General features: G+C 44.3%; 1 protein-coding gene across 1 annotated transcript in view; it reads right to left on the bottom strand.

Moving 5' to 3' along the window:
- Positions 1-19,764, bottom strand: part of LOC147114249 (uncharacterized) — a 101,800-nt gene that overhangs the window by 5,737 nt on the left and 76,299 nt on the right. The window contains exons 12-13 of the mRNA XM_085996194.1: positions 5,163-5,240; positions 1,951-2,007 (exon numbers count right to left, since the gene is read on the bottom strand). Coding sequence (XP_085852320.1) covers positions 1,951-2,007; positions 5,163-5,240 — 135 coding nt within the window. The remainder of the gene's footprint in view (positions 1-1,950; positions 2,008-5,162; positions 5,241-19,764) is intronic.

The following is a 19,764-nucleotide window of genomic DNA, read 5'->3' as shown; positions in this document are numbered from 1 at the left end:
TGTGGATTAGAGACCCATTTAAGCCATAAGGCAGATGCCTTTTCCTGAAGGACATTAGTAAACCTTAAGAAATATATCTAACTCCTTCTTGAATATTAGTACAGGAGCAAGGATGCTGCAGTTGTACAGGGCCTTGGTGAGGCCACACCTTGGGGGAGAAATTCAGTTGGCTGCACCACCTGTTAGCATCTTAAGAGGTCGCTAAGTGGGTCGCAAGCCACTGCCCACGCTTCCCGCTAAATTCCGCGGGATGCTAGTGGTGGCGCTAGCAGTTAGCGCTGCGCCGCTACCGATGACATCATCGGTGTGCGCAGCACCCCGCTGAAGCCCCGACCGCGATATTTGGAAGCGCCCCCTGATTTACCGCCGGACACTATGTGCGACCGGTTCAGGGGGGCCTACCTGCGGCGGGGGAGGCGCAAATTAAAGGAGAGGTGCGGGCCGGCAATTTTTTTGTTGGCTGCCTGCCAGCACCTGCCTGCACTCCCCTCCCCGGCCTCCTGAAACCCCACCCCCCCCGCGGAGTGCCGGCTTCATTCCAAGAGCCCAGCACCTCTCCTCGGTGCCGGGCTCTTTTGCCTACACTCACGATCCTCGTGGGCCCAGCTGAGCCGCAGATCGCGCTGAACAAGGCCCCTCCCCTTTAAGAAGGGGAGGAAGGCCTGCAATATCGCAGCGCGATGTACCGCAGCATGTGGCACTGCGGCACATAGTGCAACGATATTCAGTCGCAGCGCCCCAAGCGGGATACGGGGCGCCTCCAGTAGCACCGTGCTTCCCTTTGGGGCGCTACCACTGAATTTCCGGCGGGCGGCCGGCCGCAAATGCTTCCGGGGCGCTGCTTTTAGTGCCCTGGCGAGGCTGGCGCCCCAAACGGGGCTATACTCAATTTCTCCCCCCTTGAGTATTGTGTGCAGTTTTGGTCGCCTTACTTGAGGAAGGATGTTCTTGCCATGGAGGGAGTGCAGCAAAGATTCACCAGACTGATACCTGGGATGGCAGGAATGACATATGAAGAGAGATTGGGTCGATTAGGCTTATACTCGCTGGAGTTTAGAAGAATGAGAGGGGATCTCATTGAAACATACAATTCTAACAGGACTAGACAGACTAGATGCAGGAAGGATGTTCCCGATGGCAGGGGAGTCCAGAACCAGGTGTCACAGTCTAAGGATAAGGGGTAAGCCATTTAGGACAGAGATGAGGAGGAATTTCTTCACCCAGAGAGTGGTGAACCTGTGGAATTCTCTACCACAGAAGGCAGTGGAGGACAATTCATTAAATATAATCAAGAAGGAGTCAGATGTATTTCTTAAGGCTAAAGGGATCAAGGGATATGGGGAAAAAGTAGGGACAGGGTACTGAATTTGGATGATCAGCCATGATCTCATTAAATGGTGGAACAGGCTCAAGGGGCTGAATGGCCCACTCCTGCTCCTATCTTCCATGTTTCTATAAACCCAATTATCATTTCCCTGGTGCTGGCCTACAAATTGTGAAATATATTTGATTCAAATTCACTGCATACCATGATAGGATTGGAACATCTGACATTCTGGTTTTTAGTCCAGTACCGTAGTCACGACAATACAGTGTCTTACTGTTGAGGTACGTTAATATTTGTTGTTTCTAGTTCTACAGTCTCAAAGCAGATCCTACTAGGAACAGACCTGCAGCACAATACTTTCTCTAATTCAACATTATTGGTAATTTCACTCACAGAGGGTACAAGATGTATGTGTGTGGCAAATGGAAAAATGGCCCAATGGTGCCCTTCTGAGGTTGGCGATGGGACACTTTGACGGGGCAGAGTATGAGGAGCTTTACCCGAGAAGTGCCCGATGCTGACATGAGGTGCCTAAATGTAATGAGTTTTATTACTCAGCACTAACATTCCTCACCTTGATGAACACAAAAAATGAAAGAAAAAAAAATGTCAGTTTTCACTACCTGGTGCTTTTTCCTGAAAAGCGATAGATCCGTAATGAATATCTTCTCTTTCTGTGTCTGCAGAGAATAAGATGGAAATAAAGAATTTACATCTATATATATTTATATAGAGCCTGAGCAAGTGTAAGTTCCAGGGTTCTCAAAATTCCCGCACTTCCCAAATTATGGATCAAGGGACCCTGTTTGGACAAGTTATAAAAGACAGGGTACCCAAAATTGCTTCTGCAACCTCGTGGCCAAAACCGACAGGATTTTTAAAGCAAGGCTCTGCAGACAAGCAGGCCCGGAGACGAAACTTAAAATGCATAGAACTCTGTGGAGCCAGACAAATCAAACACAGAATATGCATTCCATTGGCCTTGAAACAGATCAGGTTAGAATGGTTTCTGCATATTTTAATGGGTAACAGCTCACAGTAGCCATCAAGTCAGGATGGGGACAATTAAGTCTTATCCATGACAAACAAAGGACTGACCTGATTTGGCGCGCAGATAAGGAGTTGAAGAACGGGTATAATTGTAGGCCCATCAGCAGCAATCGCTCTCTTGCTCTGGCCCCTCATCGTTTGGCTTTTGGCCTGCTGCCGCTCGTTCTCATGCCCTGGCCTCGTGGCGGGCTCTGTTCTCACTCCCCGCACCGCTCAACAACCAAGGATGCCCATTACACCGGAGCCAAGCGCGGGAGGAGAACGAGACCTGAGTTCGAAAACCACACAGGACACACAGGCCACAAACGGGCAGACGAGACGAGACGAGACAAAGAAGAATATAAACCAGTAAAAGCAGAGAAGGGCAGCGAAAGATGCATTAGGAAAACAAAACGCCTAGTTATAAGCTGGCGTTTGGAGAAAATTGTTGAACACTGCGAATATATTGGCGTTCAAAGATAAGCTAGCGTTCGGAGCATGGGTAGAAAAATCAAGGCGATAAAGACCGCCAACCGACCCCCGACCGTAACCTTACCGCCGACAACCGCCCAAGGGAGAAGAAGAAGAAAACCCATCGCGACGAGACGGCGAGGGTAGCTGAGACAAAGAAGGGTGCTTCGCATCAACAACTTCAGCGCCGCACCCTGAGACCACGTGGCGACGGGGTACCCCAAAGGACAGCGGGAGTGGACCTCAAAACTCACAACCACTTAAGCAACAGGTTTTGGATTGGTGAGCATGAATTCCTGGCCCCTCATAGCTTAATCTAGTTAGGTATAGGGGGTGTGATTAAGGATAAGGGGATTGTTTAATGTAATTGTTTTCCCCCGATGTGCCGTGTGTTCCCCATTCCCATATAAGTGTAATTGTTTATGCTTGTATTTTTCATATCAGTAATTTTTCATAAGTTTGTTGTATTCTGCGTTTAATAAAATCTTGGTTTTCTTACACCAAACCACTTGTCTACTCGATTTTCTGAATCGCCGCCTGTACCTAAGTCCGGTGTCTAGAACCCAGGGGTGTGGGAGCGATTCGAACCGCTCAAAGGGACAGTCAGAGGTGCAGCTGACTGGGCGCACACACCACCCCCTACACATATCCCAAAGCAAGTAATGAATTACTTTTAAAGTGTAAGTAGTGTTGTTTGGTAAACAAACAGCAGTTAATGTCCCAAAAGCAGGAAATGAGATAACAACCAGTTAATCTCTGGTGGGCTGTTGGTTGAGGGAAGAATTTTTGTCAGGACCACTTCCTGCTCTCCTTCAAATGATACGATGGTATCTTTAACATTCACCGAAACAGTTCGCAACTGAACGTCAACACTTGAAAAACTGCAGTCCTCCCCCTGAAGTGTCGGTCTAGAGTACATGCTCAAAGTCTGTAATGGGGCTTGAACCCACAACTTTCTGTCTCCGAAGTGACGGTGCTGCCAAGTTGACTCATAAATTGGAGAATAAACACAGTAGATCTATTGGTGCAGATTTACTAAACAATGTAAATTAAAAATTACTCGCTAATCATTATATTTTTTCCAACATTACTCTTTATTCTCTTTTCTCCCACCTCTCCTGACTCTCACTGGGTTCTGGTTCCACAAGTACTGACAGTCCTCCAGTAAATAACTCAAATATTCATTCTTCATCTGTGAGTCTGAATATGAAGTGTTGGGAAGCTATATGATCATGTGGAGTCTCAAAGCCAAGCGTGATCCTGACAACTGCACTTGTTGCTAGTTGTTTACTTTGTTTTAGTGATTCATATTATTTCTAAACAGCCATTCTATTTGCAAACTTGTAATCTACACAATGACTAAAATGACTGAATAGATATGCAGCTGTATTGTGCTTGAAGCCTTTTATAAAGGACCAGAAAAACAAAGATCCATTTTACTAAGGGTTGTTAAAATATCTCAGAATTTATCATTACCTCTCTGAAGAGCTTCCGAGCCAAAGTATTAAACTAGAACCAATGGCCCAAAAATTCGGGTCGGGGGCTTCCCGCATGTCCAAGCCCCCGACCTGCACTTAGCTTGCGCGCTGGCAGTTGAGCTGTAGAGCCCTGTGGAATTCCGCTCCGGGGCCTGGCCCAGCTGCCGGCGCGCTGTGCTTGCGTGTTCCAGGGGCGTAGTTAGTGCAATGCGTCCCCTGGGATCACGTGGGCCATGTGCAGCCAATCGGTGCAGGGAAAAGCCCATTCATAAGTAGTGGCAGGAAGACCTGTCAAAACTTATAAATACTACGGCCCAAAATAGTAGTAAACCTTCAAATAAATTTAAAAAAATCATCACACTTATTAAATAAAGTATAAATTACATTAAATAACTGTTTTAAACAATAATTTAAATTTTTGAAAAAATAATGTTATATTCAAACAGGGCTAAAAATAAACTTACCTTGCTTTAAAGTATTTAAAAATAATAAACCTGTGGAAAAAATGTTTTAATTTCAATAAATTGACCACTTTTAAAATGCAGGCCTTACGCCTGGTTTTTACATTTCTAAAATCTAAAGACTTACCCTCATGGAAAAACCTGTAAAAAAAACGTAAGTTCAAAGCGCACGCGCAGACTCCCACGCGCACGCGTTCCACCTCGGAACCCCTTCGTTCAGAGGAACGGAAGTGCCGGTTTCCCGCGCATGCGCAGTGCATGCAAGAAACCGGCACTTCCATCGGGCCCACGCGTGAGTGCCCCGTGCATACTCACCCGTGGAGACCCGAATTTCTGGGCCATTGTTTTAACAATACCTCCACTGATAGAGCCACCTAATATGATTCATCTACTTACCGTCTTCTTTTGCCTTTCTACTGACAGTTGCATATTCAGCAAATCTACTTGTCTCAGGCACCGGCGTCTCGTTATCTCCTGGGGAAAAAATATTTTTCTGATTAATACATTAGCATGGCCTGATTTTCAAAAAGCTGTATCAGGTATTTATACAAAAACTGCTCCATTGCAAATGAGATATATTCGAATGATCAGGAAAGTGGGATCAGTCCTTCAGAGGAAACAATATTGCCTAGAAAAGATATTCATGGCGTACTGAATCTTTGGCACTAGTTGTCTCAAGTGGTTTTAGAAACACTAGAGTATTTGTGACGTGTGTTGGAGGCATCTAATGGTTGTAGGGTGATATCTGAGGAAATGTATGAGCTCTCTTTTAGAGGGGAAATGTTAAGGACTCAAAATGCAACTATTAATCAGACTGTGAATTGGGATACACAGCAAACTATAACACGATAAGCAAGATTTAAACTAGCATAGGCTACTGCTGTGTGATGTGTTTTAATATGTTAATGGCTTGAAAGTCTCCAAATGAAGATTGTACTATGTTAAAATTGGCTAAATTGGCTCCTGGTTAAGTAATGATTTTAAAATTCTCATCCTTGTTTTCAAATCCCTCCATGACCTTGCCGCTCCCTTTCTCTGTAATCTCCTCCAGCCCTACACATTCTGAGATATCTGTAATCTCCTCCAGCCCCACAACCTTCTGAGATATCTGTAATCTCCTCCAGCCCTACAACCTTCTGAGATATCTGTAATCTCCTCCAGCCCTACAACCTTCTGAGATATCTGTAATCTCCTCCAGCCCTACAACCTTCTGAGTTATCTGTAATCTCCTCCAGCCCCACAAACTTCTGAGATATCTGTAATCTCCTCCAGCCCCACAACCTTCTGAGATATCTGTAATCTCCTCCAGCCCTACAACCTTCTGAGATATCTGTAATCTCCTCCAGCCCTACAACCTTCTGAGATATCTGTAATCTCCTCCAGCCCCACAACCTTCTGAGATATCTGTAATCTCCTCGAGCCCTACAACCTTCTGAGATATCTGTAATCTCCTCCAGCCCTACAACCTTCTGAGATATCTGTAATCTCCTCCAGCCCTACAACCTTCTGAGATATCTGTAATCTCCTCCAGCCCCACAACCTTCTGAGATATCTGTAATCTCCTCGAGCCCTACAACCTTCTGAGGTATCTGTAATCTCCTCCAGCCCTACAACCCCCCAAGATATCTGTAATCTCCTCCAGCCCCACAACCTTCTGAGATATCTGTAATCTCTTCCAGCCCTACAACCCCCCAAGATATCTGTAATCCCCTCCAGCCCTACAACCTTCGGAGATATCTGTAATCTCCTCCAGCCCTACAACCTTCTGAGATATCTGTAATCTCCTCCAGCCCTACAACCTTCTGAGATATCTGTAATCTCCTCCAGCCCTACAACCTTCTGAGATATCTGTAATCTCCTCCAGCCCCAGAACCTTCTGAGATATCTGTAATCTCCTCCAGCCCCACAACCTTCTGAGATATCTGTAATCTCCTCCAGCCCTACAACCTTCTGAGATATCTGCGCTCCTCCAATGCTAGACTCTTGAAAAAGCAGAGTATTTTTAAACAGTGAGTGATTCGGATATGTTGGCGGTCAGAGGGACCTGGTGGCCTTGTTCACGAATTGCTGAAAGTTAACATGCAAGTACAGCAAGCAATTAGGAAAGCAAATGGTATATTGGCCTTTATTACAAGAGGATTTGAGTATAAGAGTAAAGACATCTCATTGCAATTATATTGGGCCCTGGTGAGACCACACCTGGAGTATTGTGCACTGTTTTGGTCACCTTACCTAAAGAAGGATATAATTGCCATAGAGGGAGTGCAACAAAGGTTCACCAGACTGGTTCCTGGGATGGGGGATTGTCCTATGAGGACAGGTTGAGTAGACTAGGCCTGTATTCTCTAGAGTTTAGAAGAATGAGGGGGGTGATCTCATTGAAACATACAAAATTCTTACTGGGCTTGACAGGGTAGATGTTTCCCTTGGCTGGGGAGTCTAGAACCAGGGGTCACAGTCTCAGCATAAGGGGCCATTTAGGACTGGGATGAGGAAAAATTTCTTCACTCAGAGGGTGGTGAATCTTTGGAATTCTCTACCCCAGAGGGCTGTAGATGCTCGGCCGTTGAGTATATTCAAAACAGAGATCAATATATTTTTGGATATTATGAAATCAAGGGATATATAGGGATAGTGCAGGAAAGTGGAGATGAGGTACAATATCAGCCACGATCTTATTGAATGGCAGAGCAGGCTCAAGGGGCCAAATAGGCTACTCCTGCTCCTAATTCTTAAGTTTTTATGCTCTTATGTCCCCGATTTCAATCGTTCCACCATTGGCGGCTGTGCCTTCAGCTGCGAACGGCCTAAGCTCTGGAATTCCCTCCCTAAACCTCTACGCCTCTCTACCTCTTTTTCCTCCTTCAAGACGTTCCTTAAAGCCTACATCTTTGACCAAGCTTTTGGCCATCTGCCCTATATCTCCTTATGTGGCTCGGAGTCAAATTTTGTTTGATGACCCTCCTGTGAAGTGCCTTGGGATGTTTTACTACGTTAAACGTGCTATATAAATACAAGTTGTTGTTGTTGTAAAATGCCATGCATATAGAATCGTGGAATGATGGGATGGTTACAGCATGGAAGAAGGCCATTCGGCCCATTGAACCCGTGCCGGTTCTCTGCAAGAGCACTTCAGCCAATCCCACTCCCCCGCCCTTTCCACATAACCCTGCAAATTTATATGAAGTATGACAAATAATTGAAATCACATCATGACATAAAATAATATGGAACTACATTGTAGAAGGTTCCAGATTAATTCCCAGTCTTGAGTTCCAATTAATTCCAATGAATGAGCTTCAACTGGTTTTTAGATGGGTAACTGCAACTAGTCTCACCAGCAGTAATCTTACTCCTGGGTGTTGTTTAGGAAGAGCTGGTACTTGTGACTGAATAGTTTATGTCCCACGGCATCCTAGGTTCTAAGCTTAATAAGAAGAGTCTGCAATAAAGGCATATCATTAAAAATGGGAAGTAATTATGAAGGATTCTACAGGATATTTGGATGTGACAGAATCAAGGCACATCATTTCTGTGTAAGTGTAACCGAAAATTACAAAGCGGATTCATAATTGCCATGAACAAATGGAGCGGAGCACTTGTAAAACTCCTCCTCTGTTATTAGTGTTTAAATATTACCTTGCATTTGCTGCATTTCATTAGCATTTGAATAAAGCGGAGATGCATCTTTTATATTTTCTCCTGGTTGCAGAGGTTTTTGTCTTTGATTTCCCAAACCTGTTCATACAGAGGTAACCTATTAAAATGCATTCAGCTTTCCTTATAAATATCAGGCATTCTAATAAACAAACTCAGTTTCAAAATGGAACATTAGCACAGATAGATTTTTTTAAGTATGAAAGACATTGTGACAAGATATGATTGATATCTCTGTTAACATTAGATATAGGGGGAAAAGTTCAGTTGGTAGCGCCTCCCGTTAGCGTCTTACAAGGGCGCTAAGTGGGGCGCAAAGCAACTAGCACCCGGGCGCGGCGATATCTGCGCCTCTCACAAAATTGACCGGATATTTTGTGGCGGCGCTAAACACTACCGCCACGATCTCCTGCGCCAGCAGATCGTGACGTCAGTCAAGTGCGCAACGCCCCAGTAGCGCCCCGGACCGGATATTGAGTGGCGCCCCCTGCCTTACCGCCTGCTGCTAGCAACGACAGGTTGAGGGGAGCGTTCTACAGTCAGAAAGGGACTGAGGGAGCACTATTTAAAGGCAACCACTTCCTGCCTTTTTTTGTTGGTGACATTTTTGCACCACGCATTCTGAGAGAGAGAGAGACTTCTGGAGAGATTCACTGCTGTGGAAAGGAGTTTAGGGTACTGAGCAGCACTTTGCAGGTTCATTTTGATTTGCCCTTCCTGTTATGTTCATAAATACCTAGACATTATCATTATGAACAGCTAGCTGAGAGCTAGTTATTTATTCAGTCATGTGGACTTGTACAACATCCATCTTGACTACTGCCTTGTGGGTAGCCTAGTGCATCGTGGGTAGTCCCACTCTTATATAAATACAGCTCCACCTAGTGTACCATTCTAGAATGACAGGTTACTGATCATTACATCCCCCTTTGAGGTTAAACAAAATCAATATCAATCAATCATAACGACATAAACATCTTCACAACAGTCAATACATTTTCAATATTGTTTTCTTTGTATTCAAAGATTAAGTCTATCAGGCTTTTTTACTTCTGGTGGTGAGTGACAAGATTCAGTTGTGGCATTGTCATCAATTTGCTCTTGGATAGTTTCTTGTGTTTTGGTGTTTCTGACATGTCTCACATTTGCCTATCATGTTCTCAATGTCCTTACTTATGCCAGGCCAATAAACAGTGTCTCTTGCTCTCCTTTTGCATTTTTCAATTCCGAGGTGTCCTTCATGAATCCTTTTGAGCATGTCTTGACATAGAGCCTGTGGAATGACTATTCTGTTCTGTTTTAGTAATAGTCCACTTGCGACACTCAACTCTGACCTTATGTGAAAGTACTTTGGACAGGAACCTTTAGGCCAACCATGATGAATGTTCTCTATTACTGTTTGTAACACTGTATCTTTTACTGTTTCTTCTGCTATTTGCTTTGATTTTGTGTCTGACACGGGCAGCGCAGCAGTGACCATACTCACATGAACATCCACGTCTTCTTCAGTAGAGCTCACATGACTCATTGTGGGTGCTCGGGATAGTGCATCTGCTAACACTATGTGTTTGCCTGGTGTGTAGATCAGTTCAAAATCATATCTTTGCAGCTCATCATGAGTCGTTGAATCCTTGGAGACATCTCATTCAGGTTCTTTTTTATGATGGCAACCAGTGGGCTGTGGTCTGTCTCAACTGTGAAGGTGGGAAGTCCATATATGTAGCCATGGAACTTTTCTAGTCCAACTACCAAGCCTAGACATTCCTTTTCAATCTGGGCGTACCGACACTCAGAATCAGTCATAGACCTGGAGGCATAGGCAACAGGCTACCAATCTTCACCCTCTGCTTGTAGCAAGACCGCGCCTAGGCAATCTTTTGATGCATCCGTTGACACTTTGATTCTCTTTGTTGGGTCAAAGAAGGTGAGTACAGGTGTGGTTGTCAGCACTGTTTTAAGGTTCATCCACTCTTGTTCATGTCTTTCTGTCCATGCGAACTCATTTGTTTTATGTAGCAGGTCTCGCAGACAGGCTGTCTTGGCTGATAAGTTAGGAATGAACTTTCCAATGAAGTTTATCATCCCCATGATGCGTAGCACTCCTTTTTTGTCAGTGGGTCGGGGCATGTTGAGTATGGCATTTACTTTTTCCATATCTGGTTCTATTCCTTTACCAGATAGATTATCTCCTAGGAAAGTGACTTCCTGGATGCCAAACTGACACTTGGCTTTGTTGAGCTTCAGCCCATTCCGGCGTATGCTCTGTAGCACTTTAAGTCTCTCATTGTGTTCTTTCAGCGTGGAGCCCCAGATGATGATGTCATCAACATAGACCCGAACTCCTTCCAGACCTTCAATTATGTGTTCCATCGCTCTATGAAAGATTTCAGATGCAGATATTATCCCGAAAGGCATTCTGAGGAAACAATACCTGCCAAATGGTGTGTTGAAGGTACAGTATTTGGTGCTCTCTTCATCCAGTTTTAGTTGCCAAAATCCTTGTGAGGCATCGAGCTTTGTGAAGTATCTGGCACCTGACAATTTCACTGGTGATTTCTTCTCGCTTGGGAATCTGGTAGTGTTCACGTTTTATGTTTGCATTTAAGTCCTTTGGATCCATGCATATTCTTAGACCATTGTTCTTTTTCTTTACACATACCATGGAGTTAACCCAGTCTGTTGGCTCTTCGACTTTCCTGATGACTCCTAGTTTGGTCATTCTGTCCAGTTCTTTCTTGAGCCGGTCACGCTGGGGTGCTGGAACTCTCCGTGGAGCATGTACCACTGGCTGAGCATCCTCCTTTAGCTGGATCTTGTAAGTGAATGGTAGAACTCCAAATCCTTTGAACACATCCTAGAAATTACTCACTACAGAATCCACCGAGTCATCTGGTCTGCTTATGGCGCAGTTTATACGGTAGACTCTCTTGACCAGTTCTAAGTCCTCACAAGCTTTGTCACCTAATAGTGAATCTAGTCCTTCGGCCACAACAGAAAACATGAGATTATGCACTTTGTCTTTGACTGTCACTTTAAGTCTGCATACACCTAAGCTATCTATTTTCTGTCCATTATAGTTCTTCAGTAGTACTGACTTTTTCTGTATTTTGGGCTTTTCTTTCATATTTTTAATGTCGCTCATACTGATTAAGCTTGCTTTTGCCCCAGTGTCTAGTTTCAAGGTAACTAATGGTCCATTTACCTGCAGTGACATTATCCATTTGTCCTCTTTTACTGCATTAACTTTATGTTCAGCATTGTCCATTCCTGAGGGCTGCACATTTTCTGTATCCTTTTTGATATTGTCACATGACACCATTCCTACAAAAAATGTCTCACTTAAATCAGTGTCCTCAATCACATTGACTTGTTGCCCTTTCTTTGTTTTTATTTTTGAAAAGCATTGTTTGGCAAAGTGATTCTTTCCATAACATTTTTTGCTCATTTTTCCAAATGCTGGGCATTGTCGTGACTGGTGTTTATAACCATAGCATTTACAATTAAAAATTCCTTCCTCCGATTGATTTTCATTTCTGTTCTGCCCACGTTTCTTCCCCTTGTAGGACACAGCACCAACAGCAGCACTATCACTTACTACAATCGCATTATTATTAATTTCACTGAAAGTCTTCACGTGCTTTTGAGCTAGCTCACTGGCTTGGCATATTTTCACAGCATTCTCCAATGTTAGTTCGGTTTCTCTCAACAAACGTTCCCTGACCTTTTTATCATGAATACCAAACACAATCTGGTCACGAATAATGGATGATTTCAGTTCAGAGAAATTACATGTCTGTGCTTTCAGTTTCAGATCGGTCACAAAGCTATCAAAAGTCTCATTTTGCTGCTTTGTCTGTGAACGGAATACGTACCTTTCATAGGTCTCGTTCTTTTTGGGAGAACAATGTGTATCAAATTTCTTTAGCACATCGTCCATTTTTTCTCTGTCCTCCTCTTGATCGAATACAAACTTATTAAATACCTCTATCGCCTGTGGACCTGCAACCATGAGCAGCAACGCTATTTTCCTTGCGTCTGGCTTCGTACCGAACCCGAGGCAGCAATGTAGAGTTCGAATTTTTGTTTGAAAGTCCGCCAATTTCAGTCGACATTCCCCGTGAGTTTCAAACCCTCCGGTGGCTTCAAATTCTCCATATCGCATTTCACAATATTCAGCAGATTTTACCAATCCTGGTACCATGTTATGTTCATAAATAACTAGCCATTATCATTATGAACAGCTAGCTTAGAGCTAGTCATTTATTCAGCCATGTGGACTTGTACAGCATCCATCTTGACTACTGTCTTGTGGGTAGCCTAGTGCATCGTGGGTAGTCCCACTCTTATATACATACAGCTCCACCTAGTGTTCCATTCTAGAATGACGTTACTGATCATTACACTTTCTTGTATCAAATTAGAAGAGACTGCGGGGGCTGCACTGTGAGCTCTTTCCCTGGTTCTCACCATTGTTCTTTCCAGCAGATTTGATGTACAAGTCTCTCCAGGCCGAGATTCAAGGCTGCAATGAGCAGGATGTGGATGGAGAGCAAGATCAACCCACCCCTTTAAGAACTGGCTGGTGCCATTGTGTTTGTGTTCCATTGCTGACTGACATCACATGAGCTTCTCCAGCGCTCTGAGGTAGCGCCTCGCTCCTCGGCCTTTGCGCCTTAAGACAGGTGTGAAGTGCCTGATTTAGCGCTCCAATCACCTCCAGGGGCAATAAAAGCCAATTTTGCAGTCGAAGGCGATAATTAGCGCCAGGCGCTAAACGTTGCGCCCGGCCGATAATTGCGCCCCAAACGGGACGATACCGAATTTCTCCCCCTATATAGACTTGGTGATACATTGCAGTCCAACTTATTCACTTGATGTTGCCTGACCTGCTGAGTATTTCCTGCATTTTCTGTTTTTATTCACTTGTTGTTGAAGGTTGCGGGTTCAAGCCCCACTCCAGGGGCTGGATTTTGCCAGCCCTGGGGAGGCGGGTTTGGAGACGGGACTGCCGGGAAAATGGCAGAATCTTGAGGCGGGTGCCCAACCCACCTCCGTGCCATCTTGCCAGGAGGCGGGAAGCCATCTCGTGCCAGGTCCCGTCTCCTTGGAGGCGGGAAGGGATTACAGCCACTTAACTGCCTGTTAACAGGTAGTAAACAGACACATAAGAGGATTACCCCCATTTTGCCCACACGAGTGCGGGCTTTCTGAAGGATCCAAAACCCGCCAGGGTCACCAAGGTGAGTAGTGGGTCTGCAGGGGTCAGAGGACTCCAAAAGTGTGCTGTGAAGGTAAGTGATGGGTGCAAGTTTGGAGAGGTGAGTATCTGAGGTAAGCGGAAAGTGTTAGAAAGAGTGTACTTACTTTTGTTTCTTCCTGCAGGCTTCAATCAGTGGGTATGTGGAGAGTCTCACACCTCCGTGGTAGAGATGACAGAATGGCCGCTGCATTCTCCAATGCAACAACCATCTAATAAGAAAGAGGTTTGATGAGGCCTTGAATCCAAGAACTCATCAAACTACAGAGAATGTCAGTGTTTGACAGCATCACAGTGTGTTACGTTGATGTTCTCTGTAACCGGCTTTCCCTTAATTGGCCTGCTAAGCCCACTGGGCAAGTTTAACAAGGTCAATCAAGGGAAAATAGCGTGGGTTGGCCAGAAGTTGATGGCTGCGGGACTGAAACCCGACAAGCGGGAGTCCCGCCTCCAAAAGCTCCCCATTGGCAAAATCCAGCCCCCGGACAGGAGCACATAATCTAGGCTGATACCTCAGTGCTGCATTGTCAGAGGTGAAGAAGATATTAAACTTAGACTCTGTCCGTTCAGTTGGGTGTCAAAGATCAAAGCATGCACAGAGTTCTTCCAGTGTCCTGGCCAAAATTTCTCCATCAACCAACAGCACCAAGAAATAGACTAGGTGATCATTCATCTCATTCATCTCTCTGTGCATGCTTTGATCTTTGGCACCCAACTGAACGGACAGACAGAGTCTAAGTTTAATATCCTCTTCACCTCTGACAATTCATTAGATCAATCTGATTGCTATGTTTGCCTCGATAACAACAGTAACTACACTTCAAATGTAATTGATTGGCTGTGAATTGCTATAGGACATCTTGAGGACCAAAAGCTTGGACTAATAATCCAGAGGATGTGAGTTGAAATCCCACCATGGCAGTTTAAGAATTTGAATTCAGTTTACAAAATAAATCTGGAAATAAAGAGCAGTGAGAGTGACCATGAAACTGTTGGATTGTTGTAAAAACCCAACTTATTCACTAATGTCCTTCAGGGAAGGAAACATGCCACCCTTACCCAGTCTGGCCTATATAACACCAGTCCCCCACAAACTTGGTTCACTCTTAATTGCCCTCTTGAGGTGGCCTAGCCTGCCACCCATATGTATTGTGGACAACTAGGATGGGCAATAAATGCCAGCAACCCCCACATCCTGAGAATTATTATTTTAAATATGATGCAATAGAAATGGAGTCTCTCTCTCTCCTTTACTTCACATGCGATAAGATATCTTATTTTCTTTCCCCGATTATAGGAGTACAGTTCCACGGGCAGTAACAGGCTGTTGCTACCTCTGTGGGCATGGACGATGTGCATAGTTGGATCACTCTTCTGTGGACATCAGCACAACTGAGACTAATTGTGTCCTCATCAAATATTATTATAGACGCACATCCACCAATCAGAGGCACTTCTCTTCCCGAGGAGTGCAGGAGATGGGAGGAAGCACTCTGGTGATATAACCCGAGCTTGACATTGTGGAAAACTTTGTTTCAAAGACAACTGTCAATAATAGAGTAAAAACTGTTCCAGACTAAAAAGCTTTTATAAGCATCAGCCTCCATATTTTTTTTTCTCCCATTCCCAAAAATGCTTCCTGTTGCTTCTATGGATGAAATCAACCCTTCAATACCTAACATAAGAACATAGGAACTGCTAGTCAAAAAAATACCAAGGTCCATTTAGATCAACTTCTAACATCCTGGTATTTGTATTCGTAATAATGGAGCTGTTGACTAATCATAGGAGTCAATCTCTATCAAGTAGTCTACAACAGACCCAGACATGAGGTGAGGAAAACCCCAGTGGTGGGGAGCTTTGGGAGCCACAGGTCCAAGATCACCGGTTCCTCCCAAGCATGTTACACTTATTGGCGGGCTCAACAAGATCAATCAAGTTAAAATTGCGTGGATTGGCCACATCTCAATGGAGGCGGGACTACAACCCCGAAAGTTGTAGCCCCACCTCCAACCCGACTCCTGAGTTAATTTCCTGCCCATAACATATGATAAACATAGAAACATAGAAGATAGGAGCAGGAGTAGGCCATTCGGCCCTTCGAGCCTGCTCCACCATTCAATGAGATCATGGCTGAACAATTTGGATGATCAGCCATGATCTCATTGAATGGCGGAGCAGGCTCGAAGGGCCGAATGACCTACTCCTGCTCCTATCTTCTATGTTTCTATGTTTCTATGTTTATCATATGTTATGGGCAGGCAATTAACTCAGGAGTCAGGTTGGAGGCGGGACTACAACTTTCAGGTTTGTAGTCCTGCCTCCATCGAGATGTGGCCAATCCACGCAATTTAAACTTGATTGACCTTGTTAAGACCGCCAATGGGCTCAGCAGGCCAATTAAGGGCCACCCGGCAACAGATGACATCACAGACTGACATTTCATCCGTCAAGAGGTTTTGACAGATGAAATATCAGTGTTTCACAGCTGTTTGAAGCTGTCAAACACTGACAGTCTTACTTCTAACCTGAGTCCTTCTCCACAGATTCAGTTAGAAATCTCTCCTGCACAGTAAGCTGAAGGCTGTCACTTTTGACAGTTCGCAGCCATTCTGCTTTCTGTGCCGGTGAGATGAGGGACTCCCGAGACCTAAAGGAAGGAAGGCTGAAAAGGTAAGAAAAGGTATGTAAAACTTATTTAATCACTTTAGACACACCAAACACACTTACCTTTGCACTCATGCACGCATCACTCACCTGAACACCGACATTGCAACCCCTCCAAGTCCTTCAACCCGACGGCCTGCCTCCTCTAACTTGGTGTGGTTTGGAGCCATCGGGAATCATACACTTCAACATCAGAAATAGGGATTAGGCTAAAAACTGCCTGATAACTATCAGTTAACAGGCAGTTAATTGGCACGAATCCCTTCCCGTCTCGGGTCGACGGGTCCCAGTGCAGGTCGAGTACCCGCCTCCTTTGAAATTGGCATGGAGGCGGGTTTGGGTGCGGGAAGGGGACGGGACCCCTGATTTTGGATTTTAACCCCGCCCCCCCCACACCTCCAATCCCGACTCCACGGCACAATGAAAATCCTGCCCTATGTGTCAAATTACTCTTCTACTATATCCCAAAATGTTATTTTCTGAAAGGAATCTATCTAATTTGCATCTGAATGAATCAACACAATCTGTTTTCACTGTTTCTCTAGGGTGCCTGTTACCTAAGCAACCAACCTTCCTCTATGAACCTAGAGAGTCAAGGTTATCAGGAGGCATCGCAGTTGAGACCAATCCTGTTCTCAACAATTGTGCCTATCCACACATTTGGTGAAAAATTCTAGGATCAATCAACATTATTCAACTCAGCATGTTACATTTCACAGGTAACATTCCTTACAGTCAGAAAATGAATTAAGCTATATAGATTATAATATATTGGCTTATCCCTGTACCCATCAAATATAACCAAAATAATTGCAAAATGTCTGATATATGAAGATCATTCAGCCCATTAAACCCATTCCTCCTGAAGACTATGTGTTAAGTCTGTGGGTTGTATTGTAAATAATCCACAGACTCCACGATTAACAAAATAAAACAGGTCTTTACTATTCAGAGGTTCGGGCGATTCTGCCCTAGTTAACGTATCACAACCCTTATATACTGGTGTGGTCACTATCGGTATTACAGTATACATGAGCCAACAAATAGTGCCACCCTAAAGTAGTGCTCTTAAAGGCGAACGGTTACATTCAATAGTTCCCTTAAAGGTAAACGGTTACATACACAACACTCCTTCCTTTTTAGCTTATTACTTACAGAATCCCGTTAAACATACAATCTTCAACTTTATATATACAGTTTGCAGATATACTCTCGATGGAGTCAACGTCATATAACTTCATGTTTAACATAACATAATAACATATATAACTTCATGTCAAAACAGATCACAGATTCAGTCTCTGCAGGAACAGTTGCAACATACTTTCAATGGAACAGTTTACAGGTTCAGTCTCTGTGGGAACAGTTCGTAAATTCAGTCTCTGATCTTAATTCGTTCCAGACAGCATCTTTTCGTAGTGTTTGGCCGGAGGTAGTAGAAGTAATAATATTTTAAACAATTATTATCTTCGGCTTCTTCTATTTCTTTTCTACCTTTTTACAACTCTTGACGTTCCCATCTTCTCGGCGGCCAGCTGTACTGCCACCAACTCTCTATGTTCTTTAGACCTTAAGTGCTTCCTCCGGATTTCAGCACTTCGGAAGTTTCCCTCACAATTTAGGCATACCACATCCTCGTAGTATTCAGTGTCACTCAACAGGTCATGGTCACATTCGGGGTCATCCTGAGTTAGTCCATCGAGAGGCCCTTCTACTTCTTCCTTACCCAACTGGACGCTATCCGACTGCTGTTCCTTCTCTATCTCTCTTTCTTTCCGTCGTAGAGCCACCTTCTCCCGATGTTCCGTAGACTTTTGGTGCTCCTCCATGATTCCTGCACTTTGGGAGTCGAAGTTACAAGCTGGGCAGGACAGGACATCGCGATTTTCGGTGTAGTCCACCAGGTCATGGTAATATTCGGTGTCGTCCTGAGCTAGGCCAGCTAGAGGGTCGTCTATTTCCTCCATACCCAGCTGGACGTTAGCCAGCTCTTGTTCCAAATCCAGACATCTTTCCTGAAGAGACTTCTTCATGTGTACCTCTTCGTCCAGCTTTTTCTTGGCTTTCAGCAAGTCGTTTACTAATGACCTCATTAGTGATTTTAATACTTCAACTTCCTTCAATAATTTAACGAGTTCTGGGACATCCTGCATTTCATGTTCTGCCATGTCTTCCACCACTAATTTTTCATCTATGGATGGAATCTTTACCGATGAGTCAGCCTTGGCCTGAAGCTCATCAAACATTTCCTGCAGCCTTTGGACTTCTTGCTCATGGTCAACCTTCAGTTGCTCATGTGCTTTCACCAACACTAGCTTTTCGGAGGTTGCCAAGTTAACCCCTTCCAGGATTGTAGTCTGGGCCTGTTCATACTGTTCTTTCAACTCGTTACACTCTGCTTGCAACAAGTCGTAGAGATGAACTGGAATAAAATCCTGGCTTCCTGAAGATTCCTCTGCAATTGGTGTTTTTGCAATTTCCTGTTGGAGTTCAGCCAAGGCTGCTATGTTATCTGCCTCTCGAAGTCTCACTGCCATCAATTCTTCTTTATTCTTGCAGTCTATCTCAGCCATCTCCCGTTTACTCTCTTTTAACTGAGTGAGTAGCCCCTTATTCTGGGCTGAGAGATATTTCACCACCTCCTGTAGACCATAGCACTCCTTCTCTGCTCGACATAGCTGATTTCTGCTGATTTGGTTCTGTGTTTCAAGTTCCAACATCCTTTGCTTAGCTTCTTTCAGTTTCGCCTCAATAATCCCCTCTCGCAACATGTCCACATTATTCACATCAGGTAAAGAAGCGTTTCTCTTTTCCATGTCCAAGATTTGTTTCTGCATCTCCTTAAGAGCACACTGCGATTCAATTTCTCTTAACCTTGCCTGCACTAGCTCCGTCTCTAATTGCAGAACAAAATCCTCAGTGTAGCGTGGTTTGCCCTTCTGCTGTATCTCTAGATCATGCAAATATTCTAACTCCTGAACATCATAAGGGAGATGTGATCGGTAATTGGTCACGATGGCTCTATGGTCGCTCTCTGCTTGAGCCAGTAGGTTCTGTTGTCTTTCCAGACTCTCCCATTCGGTGTCATAGAACTTTTTCATTGTTTTCATCTCTTGTACGAGGCGGTAATTTAATTGTTCTAATTGTTGTTGTACTTTGAAATAACATTGAGTTCGAGCCCGGTGTTCCTCCGTAATGCATATGTCTGTAGCTTGAACAGACTCAGAATTCTCTGTCTTTATGCACGCCATCGATTTTCCAACCTTAGTCCATGAGTTCATGTTAACCTTGTTTTTCATACATAAGCTGGACTTATCGCCTTCCGGCTCAGAGTCTGAGCTGCTTGTCTGCACCGAGTCCTCACTCGTCATTGCTTGTAGGTAGTGCCATTCCATGTCTATTTTCTTGATCCACTCC

This window comes from Somniosus microcephalus, chromosome 8, assembly GCF_052327205.1.
Source record: "Somniosus microcephalus isolate GS21.2 chromosome 8, FLI_Smic_1.0, whole genome shotgun sequence".
NCBI lineage: Eukaryota > Metazoa > Chordata > Chondrichthyes > Squaliformes > Somniosidae > Somniosus > Somniosus microcephalus.
This window is presented reverse-complemented; position numbering and strand designations above follow the sequence as displayed.